Source organism: Podarcis bocagei (assembly GCF_964188305.1).
Source record: "Podarcis bocagei genome assembly, chromosome: 2".
In the NCBI taxonomy this organism is placed as follows: Eukaryota; Metazoa; Chordata; class Lepidosauria; order Squamata; family Lacertidae; genus Podarcis; species Podarcis bocagei.
Genome location: NC_138126.1, coordinates 110,095,320 through 110,112,769, shown reverse-complemented (window position 1 = coordinate 110,112,769; position 17,450 = coordinate 110,095,320). Strand labels below are relative to the sequence as shown.

At 40.1% G+C, this 17,450-nt stretch overlaps 1 protein-coding gene across 4 annotated transcripts in view; it reads left to right on the top strand.

Annotated features, from left to right (window-relative positions):
* HELZ (helicase with zinc finger) overlaps positions 1-17,450 on the top strand; it is a 119,842-nt gene that overhangs the window by 54,110 nt on the left and 48,282 nt on the right. For 3 of the 4 annotated variants that reach the window (XM_081181218.1, XM_081181219.1, XM_081181221.1), the window contains 5 exons: positions 7,008-7,138; positions 7,894-8,073; positions 8,571-8,675; positions 11,698-11,876; positions 13,648-13,766. In XM_081181218.1, the coding sequence (XP_081037344.1) occupies positions 7,008-7,138; positions 7,894-8,073; positions 8,571-8,675; positions 11,698-11,876; positions 13,648-13,766 (714 nt within the window). The remainder of the gene's footprint in view (positions 1-7,007; positions 7,139-7,893; positions 8,074-8,570; positions 8,676-11,697; positions 11,877-13,647; positions 13,767-17,450) is intronic. The other variant, XM_081181220.1, reaches the window with a different exon arrangement.

Below are 17,450 nucleotides of genomic sequence, written 5' to 3'. Positions count from 1 at the left end.
AAGGAAGGAAGAATCACGGGAGCACACAGCACTGGGAGCACACAGCACTGTCTGAACGGTGTGAAATCTACCAGAAAGTTGACTGCTGTGTATTTGAGTGGGTAGGAGTGGAGAACCTTTTTTGCAGCTTCTCCCAAGGTGTGAAATACAAAATGCTTCATTTTGTGAAACAAATGAAATATGCTGGTAACATCTTTTAAAAAGTAGTAAAAAAAGTAAAAGGTAAAGGACCCCTGGATGGTTAAGTCCAGTCAAAGGCAACTATAGGGTGCGGCGCTCATCTTGCTTTTATGGCTGAGGAAGCCGGCGTTTGTCCCCAGACAGCTTTCCCAGTCATGTGACCAGCTCAGCATGACTAAACTGCTTCTAGTGCAATGGGACCCCGTGACAAGTGCCAGAGTGCATGGAAAAGCCATTTACCTTCCTGCCGCAGCGGTACCTATTTATCTGCTTGCACTGGTGTGCTTTCGAACTGCTAGGTTGGCAGAAGCTGGGGCAGATCAATGGGAGCTCACCCCGTCGCACAGATTCGAACCGCTGACCTTCCAATTGGCAAGCCCAAACAGCTCAGTGGTTTAGATCACAGTGCCACCTTAAAAATGTAGTAAAGACACATCTACATACATGCCACATGGGGAAAAAATGGTAAAGGAGGTGGGTGCGTATGTAATAATTGAGGTGGGGGAGGGACATGCATATGCCACATTTTCATCCCATCAAGTAATACCCACTAGTGCAGATGGGAAGCATTGGTTAGGAATCAGAGACAGAAAAGTCGGTGGATATACTTGCACCATAGCACTCATGGAAAAATTGGATCTGAGCTACTTCATTGTTTGAGTTAACACCGTCATATGAATACAGCTCCAGTGGATGATTGGAATACAGAATTGACACAGAACAGTTTCATCAGTAGCTAATACGCCTTCTGCATTGTGCTACATGTATTAATACTACAGTGTTTCAGGGAGCTACAGGTGATGGAAGTATCAGGAGCAAAGGTTTGAGTGATAGCGGCCGAAATTTGAACGAGCATTTGAAGTAGCTTGCCTGTGATGGTGGCAAAGAGATCTTGCCTCACTGCATCTTTCTGTCCAACCATATTGCATTCAACCTGACCATGATAATAAAATTTAACGTATGGTAGCTCACTGTGACAAAATTGCTATGCATCTGCTGCATTTTGGAAACCACATTAAGTGTTATTCTGATGCAGGAGGTGTCGACAGCCTCCATCACTGAACCATTCTAGTTGATTTCAACTTAGAGTTGAAGAGTTCTTGCAAATATCCATGTCTCCACTTATCCCTTTGTAATCAACTTTGCTCAACTAGCTAATTTGGTTGAGGGTGAGAGCATTGCTCTCTTAAGAAAAGAATTTGAAGGATGCAATTGCCAGACCTTTACTGAAAATAGCTACTTTTAGATCCATTGGAACTGAATAATCAGTACTTTTTCTACTTTTTTGATCAAGATGATCAAGTGACTAATAGAGATGCAAATGAAGAAGCCTCTGGATTAAACTTAATTATCTAGAGTCAAATGAGCCTGGCTTCATGGCTGTTTCTAGAACAAAAATTGCATTGATTGTCCTGGAGGTTGATCTCTAATGGAAGAAAAACAGAGGGAATGTGAACCTCACAGGAACCCCCCCCCAGTGCAGTCCTAGGCATGTCTACTTCAAAGTAAGCCCCATTGATTTCAGTGAGACTTACTCCCAATATAATATAGGATTGCTGCCTCAATGGTTTTCAGTACCATCAACTGTGATCATATGATATTCCTGGATCATCTGCCTGAGGGTATGATACACCACACTAAACTGATTGAAGACGTCCCCTCAAAACATGTTCTTTGAGATTCTTTCCCTGTGCAACATCTTCATAAACCACCAGTTACTTATTCCATGTGAGCTTGTGCTGTATATTTGGAAACTTTGGTTAATTCAACATCAGAACATTAACTTAATTTTGAGAGTGAGATGAAAGGAACATGCTCTGGTCCAAGAACAACTATACTGGCTCCCAATCTGTTTCTGAGCAAAACTTAGAGTGTTGGTTTTGATTTTTAAAACCCTAAATGGACTTGGTGCAAATTAAACAAGACAATGCCTTTTCCACTCATCTTGTCTGTACCTCTATGATCAGTAGAAGATGTCTTGCTCCATCCATTGAATTAATGGAAATGAGAAGCAGATATATCACCTCTCTTTATAACTTCTTCCGTTTATGTTCTTTCCCCCATCCCTTCTCTGTCCTCAACTTTCAGAAATTAGTGAAGATCTTAAACTTGGGAAAGTAGGGTAGATGATTTTTTAAACTGTCTGCTCTGTGGCTTTCACTGCTTTATCATTCTGACGACTGTTTAAAACTAATTGGTATATCCTATTTATTTATCTGCTTGTTTTCAAACTTTTTGTAAAACCTTGCCAGGATTCTTTGGTGGGTATGTGCCAGAAAACAAAATTGATTAAATAAATAAGTAGGTGATGTATAAAAAATATCAATAAAGTTGCTTCCTTAGGGACTGCGGTCCGTGATACGTGTTTCAGTATAAACTATTTACTAATGCTTCATGTATTAACCAGTTCACTCAATTGGGATAGCATAGTTCTTCTAAAACAAAAACTGTTTGTTTAGATGGTAAAATTAGATTTGACAATTTGAGACCCTATCTGCCTGCGGACTGCCTTGCCAGAGTTGTGCATGCTCTGGTTATCTCCTGCTTGGACTACTGCAATGCGCTCTACGTGGGGCTACCTTTGAAGGTGACCCGGAAACTACAACTAATCCAGAACGCGGCAGCTAGACTGGTGACTGGGAGCAGCCGGACTGGTGACTGGGAGCGGCCGGACTTGAAAGACCTACATTGGCTCCCAGTACGGTTCCGAGCGCAATTCAAAGTGTTGGTGCTGACCTTTAAAGCCCTAAACGGCCTCGGTCCAGTATATCTGAAGGAGCGTCTCCACCCCCATCGTTCTACCCGGACACTGAGGTCCAGCACCAAGGGCCTTCTGGCGGTTCCCTCACTGCGAGAAGCCACGTTACAGGGAACCAGGCAGAGGGCCTTCTCGGTAGTGGCGCCCTCCCTGTGGAACGCCCTCCCACCAGATGTCAAAGAGAACAACAACTACCAGACTTTTAGAAGACATCTGCAGGCAACCCTGTTTAGGGAAGCTTTTAATGTTTGATGTATTACAGTATTTTAATATTTTTTTGGAAGCCTCCCAGAGTGGCTGGGGAAGCCCAGCCAGATGGGCGGGGTATAAATAATAAATAATAAATTATTATTATTATTATTATTATTATTATTATTATTATTATTATTATTATTATTATTATTATTATTATTATTTTAACCTATCTTTCATAGAACTGCAGAGTGCTGATACTAGCTGCAGATAAGCACTGGGAATATGATAAACGTTCAGCTCTCTGTACATTTTAGTGTCAGTCTGGCATTGGTTGAAGTCAAAACCTTGTGCCATTTTATGTTTTCCTGGCAAGGATAGTTCCATTTGATGCCTTTAATTTAATACATCCTGTGGTTAACCATTAAAGAATTAGTCTCAGTCAACTGAATTAAATGCTTTCTTCATCATATAGCATCTGTAGGTGTAAAGTGGCTGACGTTGGCTGTCTAGTAGAAATAATTTCAAATGAAGGCCACAAGTGCAGATGGAAATAAATTCATTCTCACTAATAGATATCACCAATGTCACGTTCCAATCAGTCTGCCAAAAAATTATGCAAGAATCATAATGTTTTCATTTAAGGTGCATAATTAGCCTAAATGCTGATTATGCCACTGGGCACTTGGGTTGTGTTTATTTTCTAAAAACAATAATCAAGACCACTAATTGACTATATCAGGAAATGCTACTGGAATACAAAATTAGATGGGCCATTTATCCTGTCAAGTCAGTTTTCTCTTACAAGTTATTGTGAAGCTTAACTTCTTCATAGCATTCTTCCATTTTATTAGACACCAACATATTTCAGTGAGCATTATGTTTTACAGTAGGGATGGGCAACTGGAGGGGGGCAAATATGGCTTTTTACATATATTTCCTTTGGTCCTCATTGTGTGGACCTTCCCATACAAGTCTTATTGGTTCTATGTTAAGGTGTGTCAACTTTGTATTTATTTAGAGGCAGGCAGGACTTTGCAAAACCAGTGGGAGAAAGTGAAAAAAGAATTAAATAAATACCGGTATAAAGGTTTTTGTTTTTTGTTTAAATTGCAGCCATACCCTTTTTATGGTGTCAAATTGTACTTGTCTGCAGGTGTAGTTAACCAAGGAAAGACTTTTATTCTTTCTTTTTTAATGTTAGGATAATAGTTTTGGAAAAAAAGGGTTTCTTTTCTAACAAAGCCAAGGCTTTTATCTGCACACTCTATTACTCTGACTATATTTCTTGGGAATTGTGGTGCATAGCATGTTCTTTTTATTTTTGCTAAGTACATTGTGTGGTTGGACAACCTCACACACTGCCTTTTCATTATTCCTTTTCACAGTCTGCTTTGGTATTGTGTGGTAGTTTTTAATGTTTGGTTTAGTGCATTTATCAAATATTTGAGCCTTACTAACGGTTAACAACAATTCTTGATTTCTTTTGGGTTAATAAAATAGAGTTTTATCTTTCTTGGTCCCTTAACATATTTTATGTTTCAACTTTAATCAATAGATTAACTATTGTCATTCCAATAGTTATGGGGGATACTTCCGTGGTTAACAAGAAGACATTGATGAATGCTGTAATTCAGTAAGTCTGTAATTCAGAAGAGATATCCCACAAATAAACAACAAACTATATGTGGGCATGCTTCTTTGGTTCGCAATCTTCTTGAGCATTGATTCTTAAATAGAGGATCAGTGAAGGAAAACTATGCCAACCTGATCCAGATGAGAAACGGTGTGAGAAGGGACAAAAATAAATTTGGATTTAGCTTAATGGTTCTCAAACTCTCCCTGCCCCTATGGACCACCTGAAAAATGCAGGCCAGTTTTCATTCAATGCTGGCGTTGTATAACCAGTATTGTATTATGAAAATTGCTGCCCAGGGCCCTGTTAACCTTTTTCATAAAGTTGGTCCTCATCAAAGAGTTTCTGTCTCTGTCTTTTTTTTGGGGGGGGGAGGCAGAGTAGAGATAATATTGGGAACCACTTGCATGGTACCTTACTAGTTTGAGAACTGCTTCTAAGTCATGTGTTATCATCTCTTACTGCTGTTTATAAATTACCACTGTGCTTATTTTATTTATTTGCGTTAAATTGTCAGACTGTACCTCTTGTATTTCATGACCATTTGGCCTCCACTATTTGCATTTTCCCCCTTTATACTTTCTCTCTTATCTCCTCTAATCTGTTTGCCTGCAGAGGAAAATACTGTACCACAGTAAAGTTAACCTGTACCACAATAAATCTGCTAGCCTTTAAGATGTCACAAGTCTCTTGTTTCATGTTGCAACTGTAATGACATCCCTCTGGAAGTCGCCTAATACACTATCTCAAACATGGGCTAGAGTTTTCACTGTTATTTTTTGACAATTTGAGTATGGTTGCTGTATATTGAAGTATTGGGTATAGCAATTAATAAGAAATCTGTAATTAAAGAGATTTTAGATTGTATTGTTTGCATAAGAATCAACCTTTCTTTCAGCACTTTGATTTGGAATATATTTTTTTGTTTTTGGTCATAAGCACAAATGTTAAATTAAAGCTGTGCACATTTCTAGCTTTCATGACTAACTCCCTTCCCAAGGCTTTGAGCTGCATTAATCCATTTTTTTCAATGAAAATGTCTGTCATTATTTGCTTAGTTAGTAAGACAATTGTTTGAACTAATTTTATTGTTCATTTTCAGACATAGGTTCTGGTTAAGATGCTGTGTTCTGTGCTGAAACATTGCTGAAGTCTAGTAATATTTTGGGGGGCTTTGTTATTTGCTATGAGTATACAGTAATTGAGAAGAAAATAAATTTTAGCTAGTGCTCAGCCAGAAATCACTTCTGTGGTGTTGAACGTGAATGGTTAATTCACCCTGTTCCCAACCTTTCCATAGCATTTCCACAGCTTATTGCTGACTTATCCTCCTTGGAGGGTTAGTTGTGTATATGATGGCTTATGTTGCAGTTTTGCTATCAGTGGACCATGCTGTATTATGTGTCATGTTCTTTGTATTTTTTTATTTTTAAAAGGATATTCTGACTCTGTCAGTAGTCAGTACAGTGGTACCTCGGGTTACAGACACTTCAGGTTACAGACTCCGCTAACCCAGAAATATTACCTCAGGTTAAGAACTTTGCTTCAGGATGAGAACAGAAATTGTGCTCCGGCAGCGTGGCGGCAGCAGGAGGCCCCATTAGCTAAAGTGTTGCTTCAGGTTAAGAACAGTTTCAGATTAAGAACGGACCTCCGGAACGAATTAAGTACTTAACCCGAGGTACCACTGTATATGTTTTTGTAGACCCAGGGGTGGACATTGCTCAAAGGTAATCCATCAGGGATGGGGCCAGAGACAAAGGTCGGTGAGGCCACCCCTTTTCTTTCTCACTTTCTGCCACTCTTTTCTTTTCCACCCCCATTTCTCCATTTCTCCACTCCTTGCCTTGCCACCTGCCAAAATTTGACTGACGACCTGTGCTACTGACCTTTGCTATAGTTCTTCTATGAGAACACTGTATTTCATTTACCGATGCACGGTCTGAGTTATTATTATTATTTTTTAAAAAAACCACTTGTACAACTATGTATACAGGATAGTAGCCAAAACCACAAATTGTGTTACTATTACAAAAATGTTTCTCTTGGGCTTTCCATTTTTTTTAAGTTTACATAAAAGCATTTAGGAAAGGTTTTGATCTAATCTGTAGGATTAGGTGTTGTGAATTTGTTGGAATATGTGATTGCAGTAGTTCTGTTTAGCCCAAGTCTAAAACTATTTATTTCAGTTGCCTGTTTTCTGGCATACCTTTTCATTTATTAATTTTGTATGTACTGTAGGTTGAACTTCAGTTTCAGTTAAACCGCTTACCCCTCTGTGAAATGCATTATGCCTTGGACAGGATCAAGGACAACAGTATTCTCTTTCCAGATGTCGGCATGACGCCCACAATACCTTGGAGCCCCAACAGGTACAAAAATGCAAACAGTTTCATACCGGTCTCTGGTATATTTAAATTATATTGCATTCTTTGTAGCAGGTGCCTCAGACATGCATCTACACTAGAAATACCTACCTTCTGTAGGGTGCAGGAACAGGACATGAAGTGATATAGCAGGAAAGTAAACTTATCCTAGAAACCTTAGAAACAGGAAACTTTCTTTGTTCTCTCTAATATCAAAAGTCAGTTGTAATGAATTGCATTCTTACGGCAGAAGCAGCTTACCTTTGCCATTTATCCTGAATGTTAGCAGAGTGTGTAAACGGTATAATAATGTGGGGTTGATTTACCGTATTTTTCGCTCTCTAAGACGCACCCGACCATAGGATACATCTTGTTTCAGAGGGGGAGAACAAGGGAAAAAATTCTCCCCCTCTCTGCGCAGCGCCCCTTCAGCGAAGCGGCAGGAGAAACGGAGCCCCTTCCATTTCTCCTCCCACCTAGCTGAAGGGGCACCTACCCTTCAGCAAAAGGAACCCAAAGCCTCTGGAGCGCAGTGGGAGCGCTCCCACTGCGCTTCGGAGGCTTCGCGTTGCTATCGCTGAAGCCAAGGAGCCTGCATTCTCTCCATAAGACACATTTCCCCTTAATTTTTGGAGGGGAAAATGTGTGTCTTATAGAGCGAAAAATACGGTAATTTTTGTTTCAGGCATGTCTTTGAGTAGTCATTTCTTTCTAAACCACGGTGCTTTGGCGATGCTAAATGTCTGCTTTCTATTGTACAGACAGTGGGATGAGCAGTTGGATCCTAGGCTCAACGCAAAGCAGAAAGAGGCTGTTCTGGCTATCACAACACCACTCTCAATACAGTTGCCTCCTGTTCTTATCATCGGTCCCTATGGGACAGGCAAAACCTTCACTTTGGCTCAGGCAGTCAAGCACATACTCCAACAGCAGGATACTAGGTGAGGTGGCCCGATATATAGATATTTAATTGGAATGCAAATGCCAAACTTTAAGAGGAAGTTTAATAGTATAGAATCTCCATCCAGCTTAAAAAAACCCCATCCATCATTGTTTTGTATATATATGTATATATATATTCAGGAAAGAACTCAACAGTAAAAAGTGTAGTCTCCCCTTAGAAGAATGAATTAAAATTGGAACAAATGCATTGCCGTATATTTAGAAAGCTGTGCACTGTGTAGAATTTAATAGCTGTCTTTATTTTAAAGCTACATTAGGATTGTGTACAATGTTTTTTTTAATAAAAAAAACCCTATGTTGAAAGTTTAAATCTTCCCACAGAAATTAGTTAGAAGCATCATTGAGCCATAAAGTTTGCAGACTAATTTCACTGAAAGAAATGTGTGAGGAAGATGGCCACGATATTTTTTTTTGTACTGCTTTTGAATGATTTTCTGTTTCTTCATTGCTTTTTTATTTGCACCATTTATTCCAGCAGGATACTCATTTGCACCCATTCTAATAGTGCTGCTGATCTCTACATAAAGGATTATTTACATCCATATGTAGAAGCAGGCAATTCCCAGGCGAGACCTCTCAGGTATTTTTTTAAGGCTTATTACGTATCTGTACAATATCTTAAGAAAAGGTGTCTATTCGAAATAGTTTTGAAAAACCTCAATGCTTTTAAGTTTATTGGCATTTAAAAACAATGTTGCCTAACTTTGATACAGTAACTAAAATGCAAATTGGAGCAAAGTCAACATGTTTTTGTTTCGTCCATTACAGATAAAAGACATCCTTTTTTAAGCTTTACATATGTGGATATATGTGCTTTTCTAACTGAACAAATTTTGATATGGTCTTCTAAAAAGCTACTAAGGTGTAATTTTAAAGAAAATTAGGTACTAATTGGATTTTGGTTGGGGATTAAAGGTGTTTTTAAAATCAGAGCAACATTTCGAGCAAATGGCTGAGAAAAGAAGCAATATTTTTTTAACATCATACAAAATTAGTTCAGTATCAAGCCGTTTGTGTATTAAATGAACTTGTCATAGATATTAGGAGAATGAGCAGAAGAAAAATCACACAAGATAATTTTATTCCTTCCCGTGGAGTCAAAAATGACCCCTTGGAAGACTTTGTGTATATTTGTATCTGGAATACCTAGAAATTTGCTTAAGACTAGATTTAATTTAAGCCGAGAGTTCATTTAGGCTGCAAATCCTGCTATTAAAATGTGATTGACCTCTGCATGTAGTCAGGGCAATAGTCTGTCATTGAAGGAAGCTTTCTGCAAGCAAATGCTTTGTATATAAAATTAGACAAAATTTCATCTGAAATGACAACATTGCTCTAGTCCTGTTGCTACCTTAATACCAGCCCTAGGCTCCTGGCACACATTTTCCTCTCCTGCTTTGACACTACCTTGGAATTACAATGCCTATCTTCCTCTACAACTCCATAGGAAAGTAGAGGGGGCAGAGCTGTCTTGAGACTTCAAATCTAAACCCTTCCCAAGAGCAGGAATCCCACTTAGTGATCCTTATCAAACAATTGGATACGTTTAGATAATACAGCTGAAAAGTGACATTCTGACTGCTCCATAGGTGGGGAGTCCTTTAAAAAAAGAAATCTTGGCGTCTTCTCCCTCTGCATCAAGAATGGGGATTGAACAGAGCACATGCGCCAAGAATTGGATTTTTGTAACAAGATGTTGATCTACATACTTTCCTCAAGATAACCCTGGGGAAACCTGTTTTGTTCATACTCAGCTGAGCTGGGAGGCTAGATGAGCAGTTTCATGAAGTCCCATTGGCTAGTCACTCTTGAGATTCTTTCTTTTATTTCCTCTTTAGCATTTGGTTTGGCTCATTTGTTTGTGCAAATTCATGCTGTTCGATGCATGCCTGCTCTCTGTGAGAGTCCAGAGCTCCGTGGGAGAGCACATGTTTCCGTATGCAGGTGGTCACAGGTTCAGTTTCTGACATTTCTAGTTCAAGTGATCTCCTATAGCAGAACTAGAAATAGCAGAGACTTGAAAGAAACAGCACTGGGCAAGATAGGCCAACGGTCCAGTGAAACTTCATGTACGCTGCTTGTGCCACACTGTGCTTTTTCTAATAGAGATACACCTAGAGATCCATTTTGCAATCTGTCTAACCACCTCATGTTACAATCAGTTCCTCCTTTCTCTTCCACCCTGTCAACTCCAAAAGCCTCCTAGCTCAATGTTCTGGTCTCCATCACTCTTTCTGATCACTTAGGCTTCTAGGCACCCAAGTCTAATGGTCGTGTGGCCCTTTGTTGAGAATCATAGACTCCTTTGTTGCACATCATGGCCCGCCATGTCTCCAGAGCATCTTAACCATATCTCAGGACCAATAAGCTCCCCCTCAATTCGAAACACACAGGAGTTGCTGGATTTGGAATATCCAGCCAGTTGTCCCTGTTAATCAGTGATCCACAGAGTCTGTGACAGCTGCTTTTGAATGTTTGTAATCCCATGTTGGAAGGATTATAGATTTATATCCCATCTCCCCATTAGCTCTGCAGCATACTGGTTCTTTCCCATCTACTTTATCTTCCTAACAAGCCTGTAAGGAAGGTTTAGACTGGGAGAGGGTGAGTGGCCCAAGATCACCATTCACTCATTGGTTGAGTGAGGATTTGAATCCGGGTCACCCCAGTTTTAGTCCTTGAACCTACTGGTTCTCTGGATTCTTCTGGGTCCAGTTTCATCACCTCTCCTATAAGAACATTTGCCTGCTCTTTTGTGGGTGATCATCAGATACCCTGGCTTGTAGTATGTCAGTTATCTTAGTTGAAGGTGGCTGTGGGCATTATTGGACCTAGTTATTCTGTATATAGAGTGCATCCTTCAATGAAAAAATAGGTGGAAGTGAGAAAAACAAGTGGCAAGAGAAGGTGAGGAGGGAGAAGGCGCACATGAGCAGGAGATCAGGTGTAGAAAGGAGTAAACTAACTAACCAAGGAGCAGAAGGAGGAGGTGAATGGAGGTGGAGGAAGTAAAGTGGGCTTGGGGGATGGAAGAAGGAGAAGTGAATGAAGGAGCAAAAGGTGGAGTAGATGAGGAGAAACTAGACAGGGGATGGCTGACAACACTGCTTCTGACTGAATCAAATAAAAATTGCTGTGCATTTTAGTGTAGAACACTGCAATCATACACATGTCCATTCAGAAATAACACTCATTAGTTCAGTGGATCTTACTGTCAGGTAAGTGGGAATTGGATTGAAGCTAAAGAGTAGCAGGTTACTATTTTAAGGTCACGTAAACAAGCCAATTATTTTCTGTTTACAGTACTTCAAAACATGTTGATATATTACAGCCAAAGGGATTACACATTTGTATTTGAAAAACAGATTTATTAGAGGATTGTGGTATCGGCATGCTAAAAGAATGGAGTTGAAGCATTTTTTAGTATACAGTCAGTTGTATGACATGATACACCAAAGCACTCAACTGATTTTACACACACACACACACAGGCACATGTGAAAAAATAAGAAAGTTATGGCTGTTTTACTCTTGAAAAAATTACTTTGTTTCCTCCAAAACAAGTTTTTGGGCAAAAATTAAGATATTTTCTTCTATTACAGGGTGTATTTCAGAAATCGCTGGGTAAAGACTGTTCACCCAGTTGTGCATCAATACTGTTTGATTTCAAGCACACATTCCACCTTTCAGATGCCCCAGAAAGAAGATGTTCTTAAACAACGAGTAGTAGTGGTTACTTTGAATACTTCACAATATTTATGTCAGCTGGATCTTAAACCTGGTGAGGAAATGTACATGAAAAAGTATTTTAGTATTCCTTTCTTTGTGATTTAAAAATCATGTATTTGTTTGTGTGACTTTCTGTGAAACTGGAGGAAGTGGGAAACTAATGCTGGGCCCATTCTTTTCCGTGTCTCTTATCTGTATAAAGCCAGTGTTTTTGTGTGTGGGTACAGGCAATCCTTGTTTTGCACAGGGGTTCTGTTCCGGACCCCCACATGCATCGGCGGGGCATGCGTAAGCCATAGCTGCCAATGTTTCCCTTTTCCAAATAGGATTCCTTGCAAGAAAAGGGAAAAGTTGACAGCTATGGCGTAAGCCCGCTCTGCCCCTTTTTGTGATGTTTCTGTGACATTTTGGGCTACTTCCAGGTTTGGCGCATTGCGTGTATGTGCAATTGTGCATAATTTGGATGTGCCTAAAGTGGGAGTTGCCTGTACTCAATGGTATGGAGAGCAAGGACCTCTTTTTATTACTTCATATATGCACGTGACAAAACAGACAAATATAAAGCCCGTTTAACTATTTGCAAAGCTAGTGTGAGTACTTGCATACAACTGTTCACAAGAGATAAAAATGTATGAGGCTTCAATTAAAAAGAATAGTCCACAGTTTTTTTCTTCTGTCTTAGTTAATGAAAGCTCATTGCATAATCATATGCAATGATAGAAACTTATACTATTGTACTCATCCTTGTTGTGTGATTTCTCAAAAAATAATAAACAAACAAACAAATGTTTTATGCCTGAACCACATTTTTCTATTGGCAGAGCAAGGTTACCAGGTTGGTTGAGTATTGGCACGACATTTTGGTTGAAGGCAGGATGAACATTTTGGGAAGTAGGCATTTTTCATAATCCAGTTAGCTCCTGCCTTCAATGAGAGCCAGTGCCCAACCAACCTGATGACCTTGTGCTGTCAATGGAAAACTACTCTTCAGGTAAGTGCCAACTGTACTTCCTTCACAGGTGAAAGATACTTTCCTTCTACTCTGAAAATGTAATGTACTCTGAAAGTGTGGTGTAGTGGTTAAGAGCGGTAGACTCATAATCTGGTGAACCGGGTTCGCGTCTCCGCTCCTCCACCTGCAGCTGCTGGGTGACCTTGGGCCAGTCACACTTCTCTGAAGTCTCTGAGCCCCACTCACCTCACAGAGTGTTTGTTGTGGGGGAGGAAGGGAAAGGAGAATGTTAGCCGCTTTGAGACTCCTTCGAGGCGGGATATCAAATCCAAACTCTGGAAAAGTCCTTTGTTGGGCAAGGTGTTTCTATAAGAAGAGATAACATTATGAGCAGATTTTACCATAGATAAGGATGAATAGTTTATTATAAGAAACATATTCTAACAGGGACCAGGAAATCCTCATGGATAAAATTCTGCCAGAAGATCACTCTTGATTGTTTAAAGCAATGTTTCCCAAACTTGAGGCTCCAGCTGTTTTTGGACTACAACTCCCATCATCCTTAGCTAGCAAGACCAGAGGTCAGGGATGATGGGAATTGTAGCCCGAAAACAGCAAGAGACCCAAGTTTGGGAAACACTGGTCTAAATTATTCTACCTCTTTACCTTTGAGCTCAACTTTGGTGGGATAGATTTGGAGGAGATTTCTGTTTACTGAGAATAACTTGCCGAAATCAGCCATCTTACAAGATACATCAATTGTGTTGATTAGGTTTCAGTCTGTTCACAGTCCTGAATCTAAATGTTTTGATAGTATTAGCACCATTTTTATCACTTGCTGCTTAACATTTTGTCTGTTTCTGTTTTATAGGGTTTTTTACACATATTCTGTTAGATGAAGCTGCACAGGCAATGGAGTGCGAGACCATCATGCCTCTAGCATTAGCAAGTAAAAATACAAGAATTGTCTTGGCTGGAGACCATATGCAAGTAAGACTGTGTATTCTTGAACTCACCTCATATAAATCTTTTCTTCAGGGAAATGAAAATTACCAACAAAGTATATTTGCAGATTACAAAGCAGCTCTTGCATCAAACACTCCCAACAGGTAGTGTGGTGCAATAAAAAGAATAAAGTATTAGTCTTAAAGTCTCAGTTTTAAATCTTACATTGGCCATCAATTTACTGGTTGGCCTTAGGCAAGCAACTTCCTTTCAGCCTTAGCAGCTCTGTATACTAAAATGTAATAATACTTGTCAGACTCTAACACTGAGCTCTTGAGATGGGGAGTAGGACTTCTCAATTGTACATACGTGCCTTTACAAATCAACTGTTGACAACGGTTTTTCTGTTGTGAAAAGGCGACAGGATGAGAAAAATTATCAAAGTTGATAAGGTGTCAGACTCGAAAAGAAGCAATATTTATTGCTTGCTTTTCACCGATAAGGAAACAAAACACTTAACAGTGGGTGAGACGCTGGAATAGGAAGAGGAGTGGACCAAAGAAGGGAACTGAAAGTAAATGGAAGGTTTCAGAAATCAAGCATGAAAATCAAAGAGGAGAAAAGAATGATCTTTAGCAGAGAATGAAACAAGAAAGCATACACCTGGGGTTGTTAGGGAGAAGATCAAAATCATGGCTGCGGGTTAGCAGGACAAATAGATTGAAAATAAATGGTGGAAGAAACAATAGCAACAGCAGAATTGGATGGCTGGAAGGAAAGTATAGAAAATGAAAGAAGGGAAATGGAGGAGAACAGATTTTTAAAAAACAGAAAATTGGTGAATAAAGGCAGAGTAAGCCATTTGGAAATAAGCAGTACAGTATAACCAGGGCTTTTTTTTCTCATGGCACGCACGCCCTGTTACTCCATACCAACAACTTTTTTTTACAGCAATGTCATGTCAAGGAACAAAGAGTTGAGAGAGAGAGAAGGGGAAGAAGGAAGTATGCATGTGGTCTGTGAGAGAGAGATGCATTTGGGCAGAAAGAGATGTTTGGTTTTGTATATGTGTTGTGTGTTTGAGAGAGGAATGCATCTGTGTCTGTGGTCTGCCTTGTGTATGGTGTGTGCATTGAATGCACATGTATACAAGCCATTGTATATTATTTCCCTAAAATTGGGAATGTTCCTTGTTGCTAGATAGCAACAGCATCATGTTGTGTGTGTGATCTCCACAATGGGGATCATCAGAACTTAGCTGACTTTCCTCCATTTACTCTGTCAGGATGCGTGAACTAGGAAAAGAAAAACTCAGAGCTGAGGCATTTTGTGCAGTTAAATATAAATATCTCTCCTCGTTTAGTACGTAGGTATCTCATTCATGGTGATTGAACACTTTGCTTGTGACCTTTTTGCAGTTTCAAAAGAGGACCTTAAATAATTACAAATAAATTATTATAAGTTCGTTACAAGTTTAGTAAAGAAGTGGGGAGGGAGTACGGGAAGAGGGGAGTGTGGGAAACAGATTTTACAATTTATCAATATATGAGTACTAGCATCACTTTTTTAACAACAGAAAAAAGCATGAAGTGGTAACTCAGAACAAGATTCAGAGTATGATCACTAGTGATGAATCAAAAGGTAGCCCCACCAGAATGCTAAATAGCTATATTAGAAGTGGAATTGACATAAATGTTAAAATGACTCTGAGAGTAGGAAATGAAGAAAGAAGAGATGTTAAGTGCATGTGAATAATAAAAAGAGAGGAAACAGTGGCAAATAGGCAATCACCAGGCAAAGATGAATAGGAAAGAAAGCATGGAGCACAAATCCCACATGAAAAAAATAATGTGAAGATGCGAAAGCTCACATGTGAAAAGGACAAAAGCATAAAATTCTATAGTGTGTTCATTGAGGGAGACATAATTGCTAAGCTACTATAAGGAAAAAAAATTGGCAGGAGTCACAGAACTGCAGAAGGTTAGCTTAATTTCAATAAAAGTCATATGAGGGATAAGAGCAGTCTTATCACACATAGAATAACAAATTGCAACAGAATAGGAACTGAAAAAGAGGGCAGTTGGAAAGGTGAAAATGATTATTAAAGACAGAGAAGGGTCAGAGCACCGTATTTTTCACCCCATAGGACGCACCGCCCCATAGGACGCACCTAGTTTTTTTTGGGGGGGGGGGAAGAAAGGAAAAAAATTTATCTCCCCCCCCCCAGGCGTGGGGGCTGGCGCGGGGGAAGCCTGAGCTTCCCCCGACCCCAGCCCCCAGAACAGGCTGCCGCCCCAAGCCTTGCGTGCCCGGCAGGACCTCCTGCAGGTTGCGCGAGGCTTGCTGACATCTGCCCGAAGCAGGGGCGGGCTCTGCAGCTGGCCCCCTGCTTCGGGCTGCAGGCTGCCGCCCCAAGCCTCGCGCGCCTGGCGGGACCTCCTGACGGGCGCGCAAGGCTTATGGACATCTGCCTGAAGCAAGGGCAGGCTCCGCAGCTGGCCCCCCGCTTCGGGCTGCAGGCTGCCGCCCCAAGCCTTGCTCGCCCGGCGGGACCTCCCGCCGGGCACGCGAGGCTTGCGGATAGCTTCCTGAAGCCTGGAGAGCGAGAGGGGTCAGTGCGCACCGACGCCTCTCGCTCTCCAGGCTTCAGCGAAAGCCTGCATTCGCCCCATAGGACGCACACACATTTCCCCTTCATTTTTGTGGTTTTTTTTGAAATGATATTTTATTTGTATTTCACAAACAATAAAAACAAAATCCAACATTTAAACGTTTAAGCATTTAAACTACAAGAACAAGACAAATAAAAATACGCAGTAGAAAGGTAGTTGATAGAAGAAAGAGAGAGGAAAAAAATAAAGAATAAAAAATAAAAACAAAGAAAAAAGCCAAAAATCAAAGCTAGAAATAAGTTAATATTTTCAAGTCTTATATTTTCTTCACTAGTTTCTTGACCTCCTCACACCTCCCATTTTGTATTCCAGTTCAAATATTAAATTCAGCAAATCCTTACCCTCTAGCATTTATCCTTACTCCATATATTAACCTATTGTTATAAATCTCCATTTCCAATTATCAATCCCTAGTTACATTTTCTTAAGCATCTCTTTACCAGTACCACTTATTTTCAATCAAACGTCATTTCAACATTCCTTAATTTTACAGTGCTTCTGCAGATAATCTTTAAACTTCTTCCAATCTTCCTCCACCGACTCTTCTCCCTGGTCACGAATTCTGCCAGTCATCTCTGCCAGTTCCATGTAGTCCATAACCTTCATCTGCCATTCTTCCAGTGTGGGTAGCTCCTGTGTCTTCCAATACTTCGCGATGAGTAATCTTGCTGCTGCTGTTGCATACATAAAGAAAGTTCTATCCTTCTTTAACACCAATTGGCCGACAATGCCCAGGAGAAAGGCCTCTGGTTTCTTCAGGAAGGTATATTTAAATACCTTTTTCAATTCATTATATATCATTTCCCAGAAAGCCTTAATCCTTGGGCACGTCCACCAAAGGTGAAAGAATGTACCCTCGGTTTCTTTACACTTCCAACATTTATTATCGGGCAAATGGTAGATTTTTGCAAGCTTGACTGGTGTCATGTACCACCTATAAATCATTTTCATAATATTCTCTCTAAGGGCATTGCATGCCGTGAATTTCATACCTGTGGTCCACAACTGTTCCCAGTCAGCAAACATGATGTTATGACCAACGTCCTGTGCCCATTTA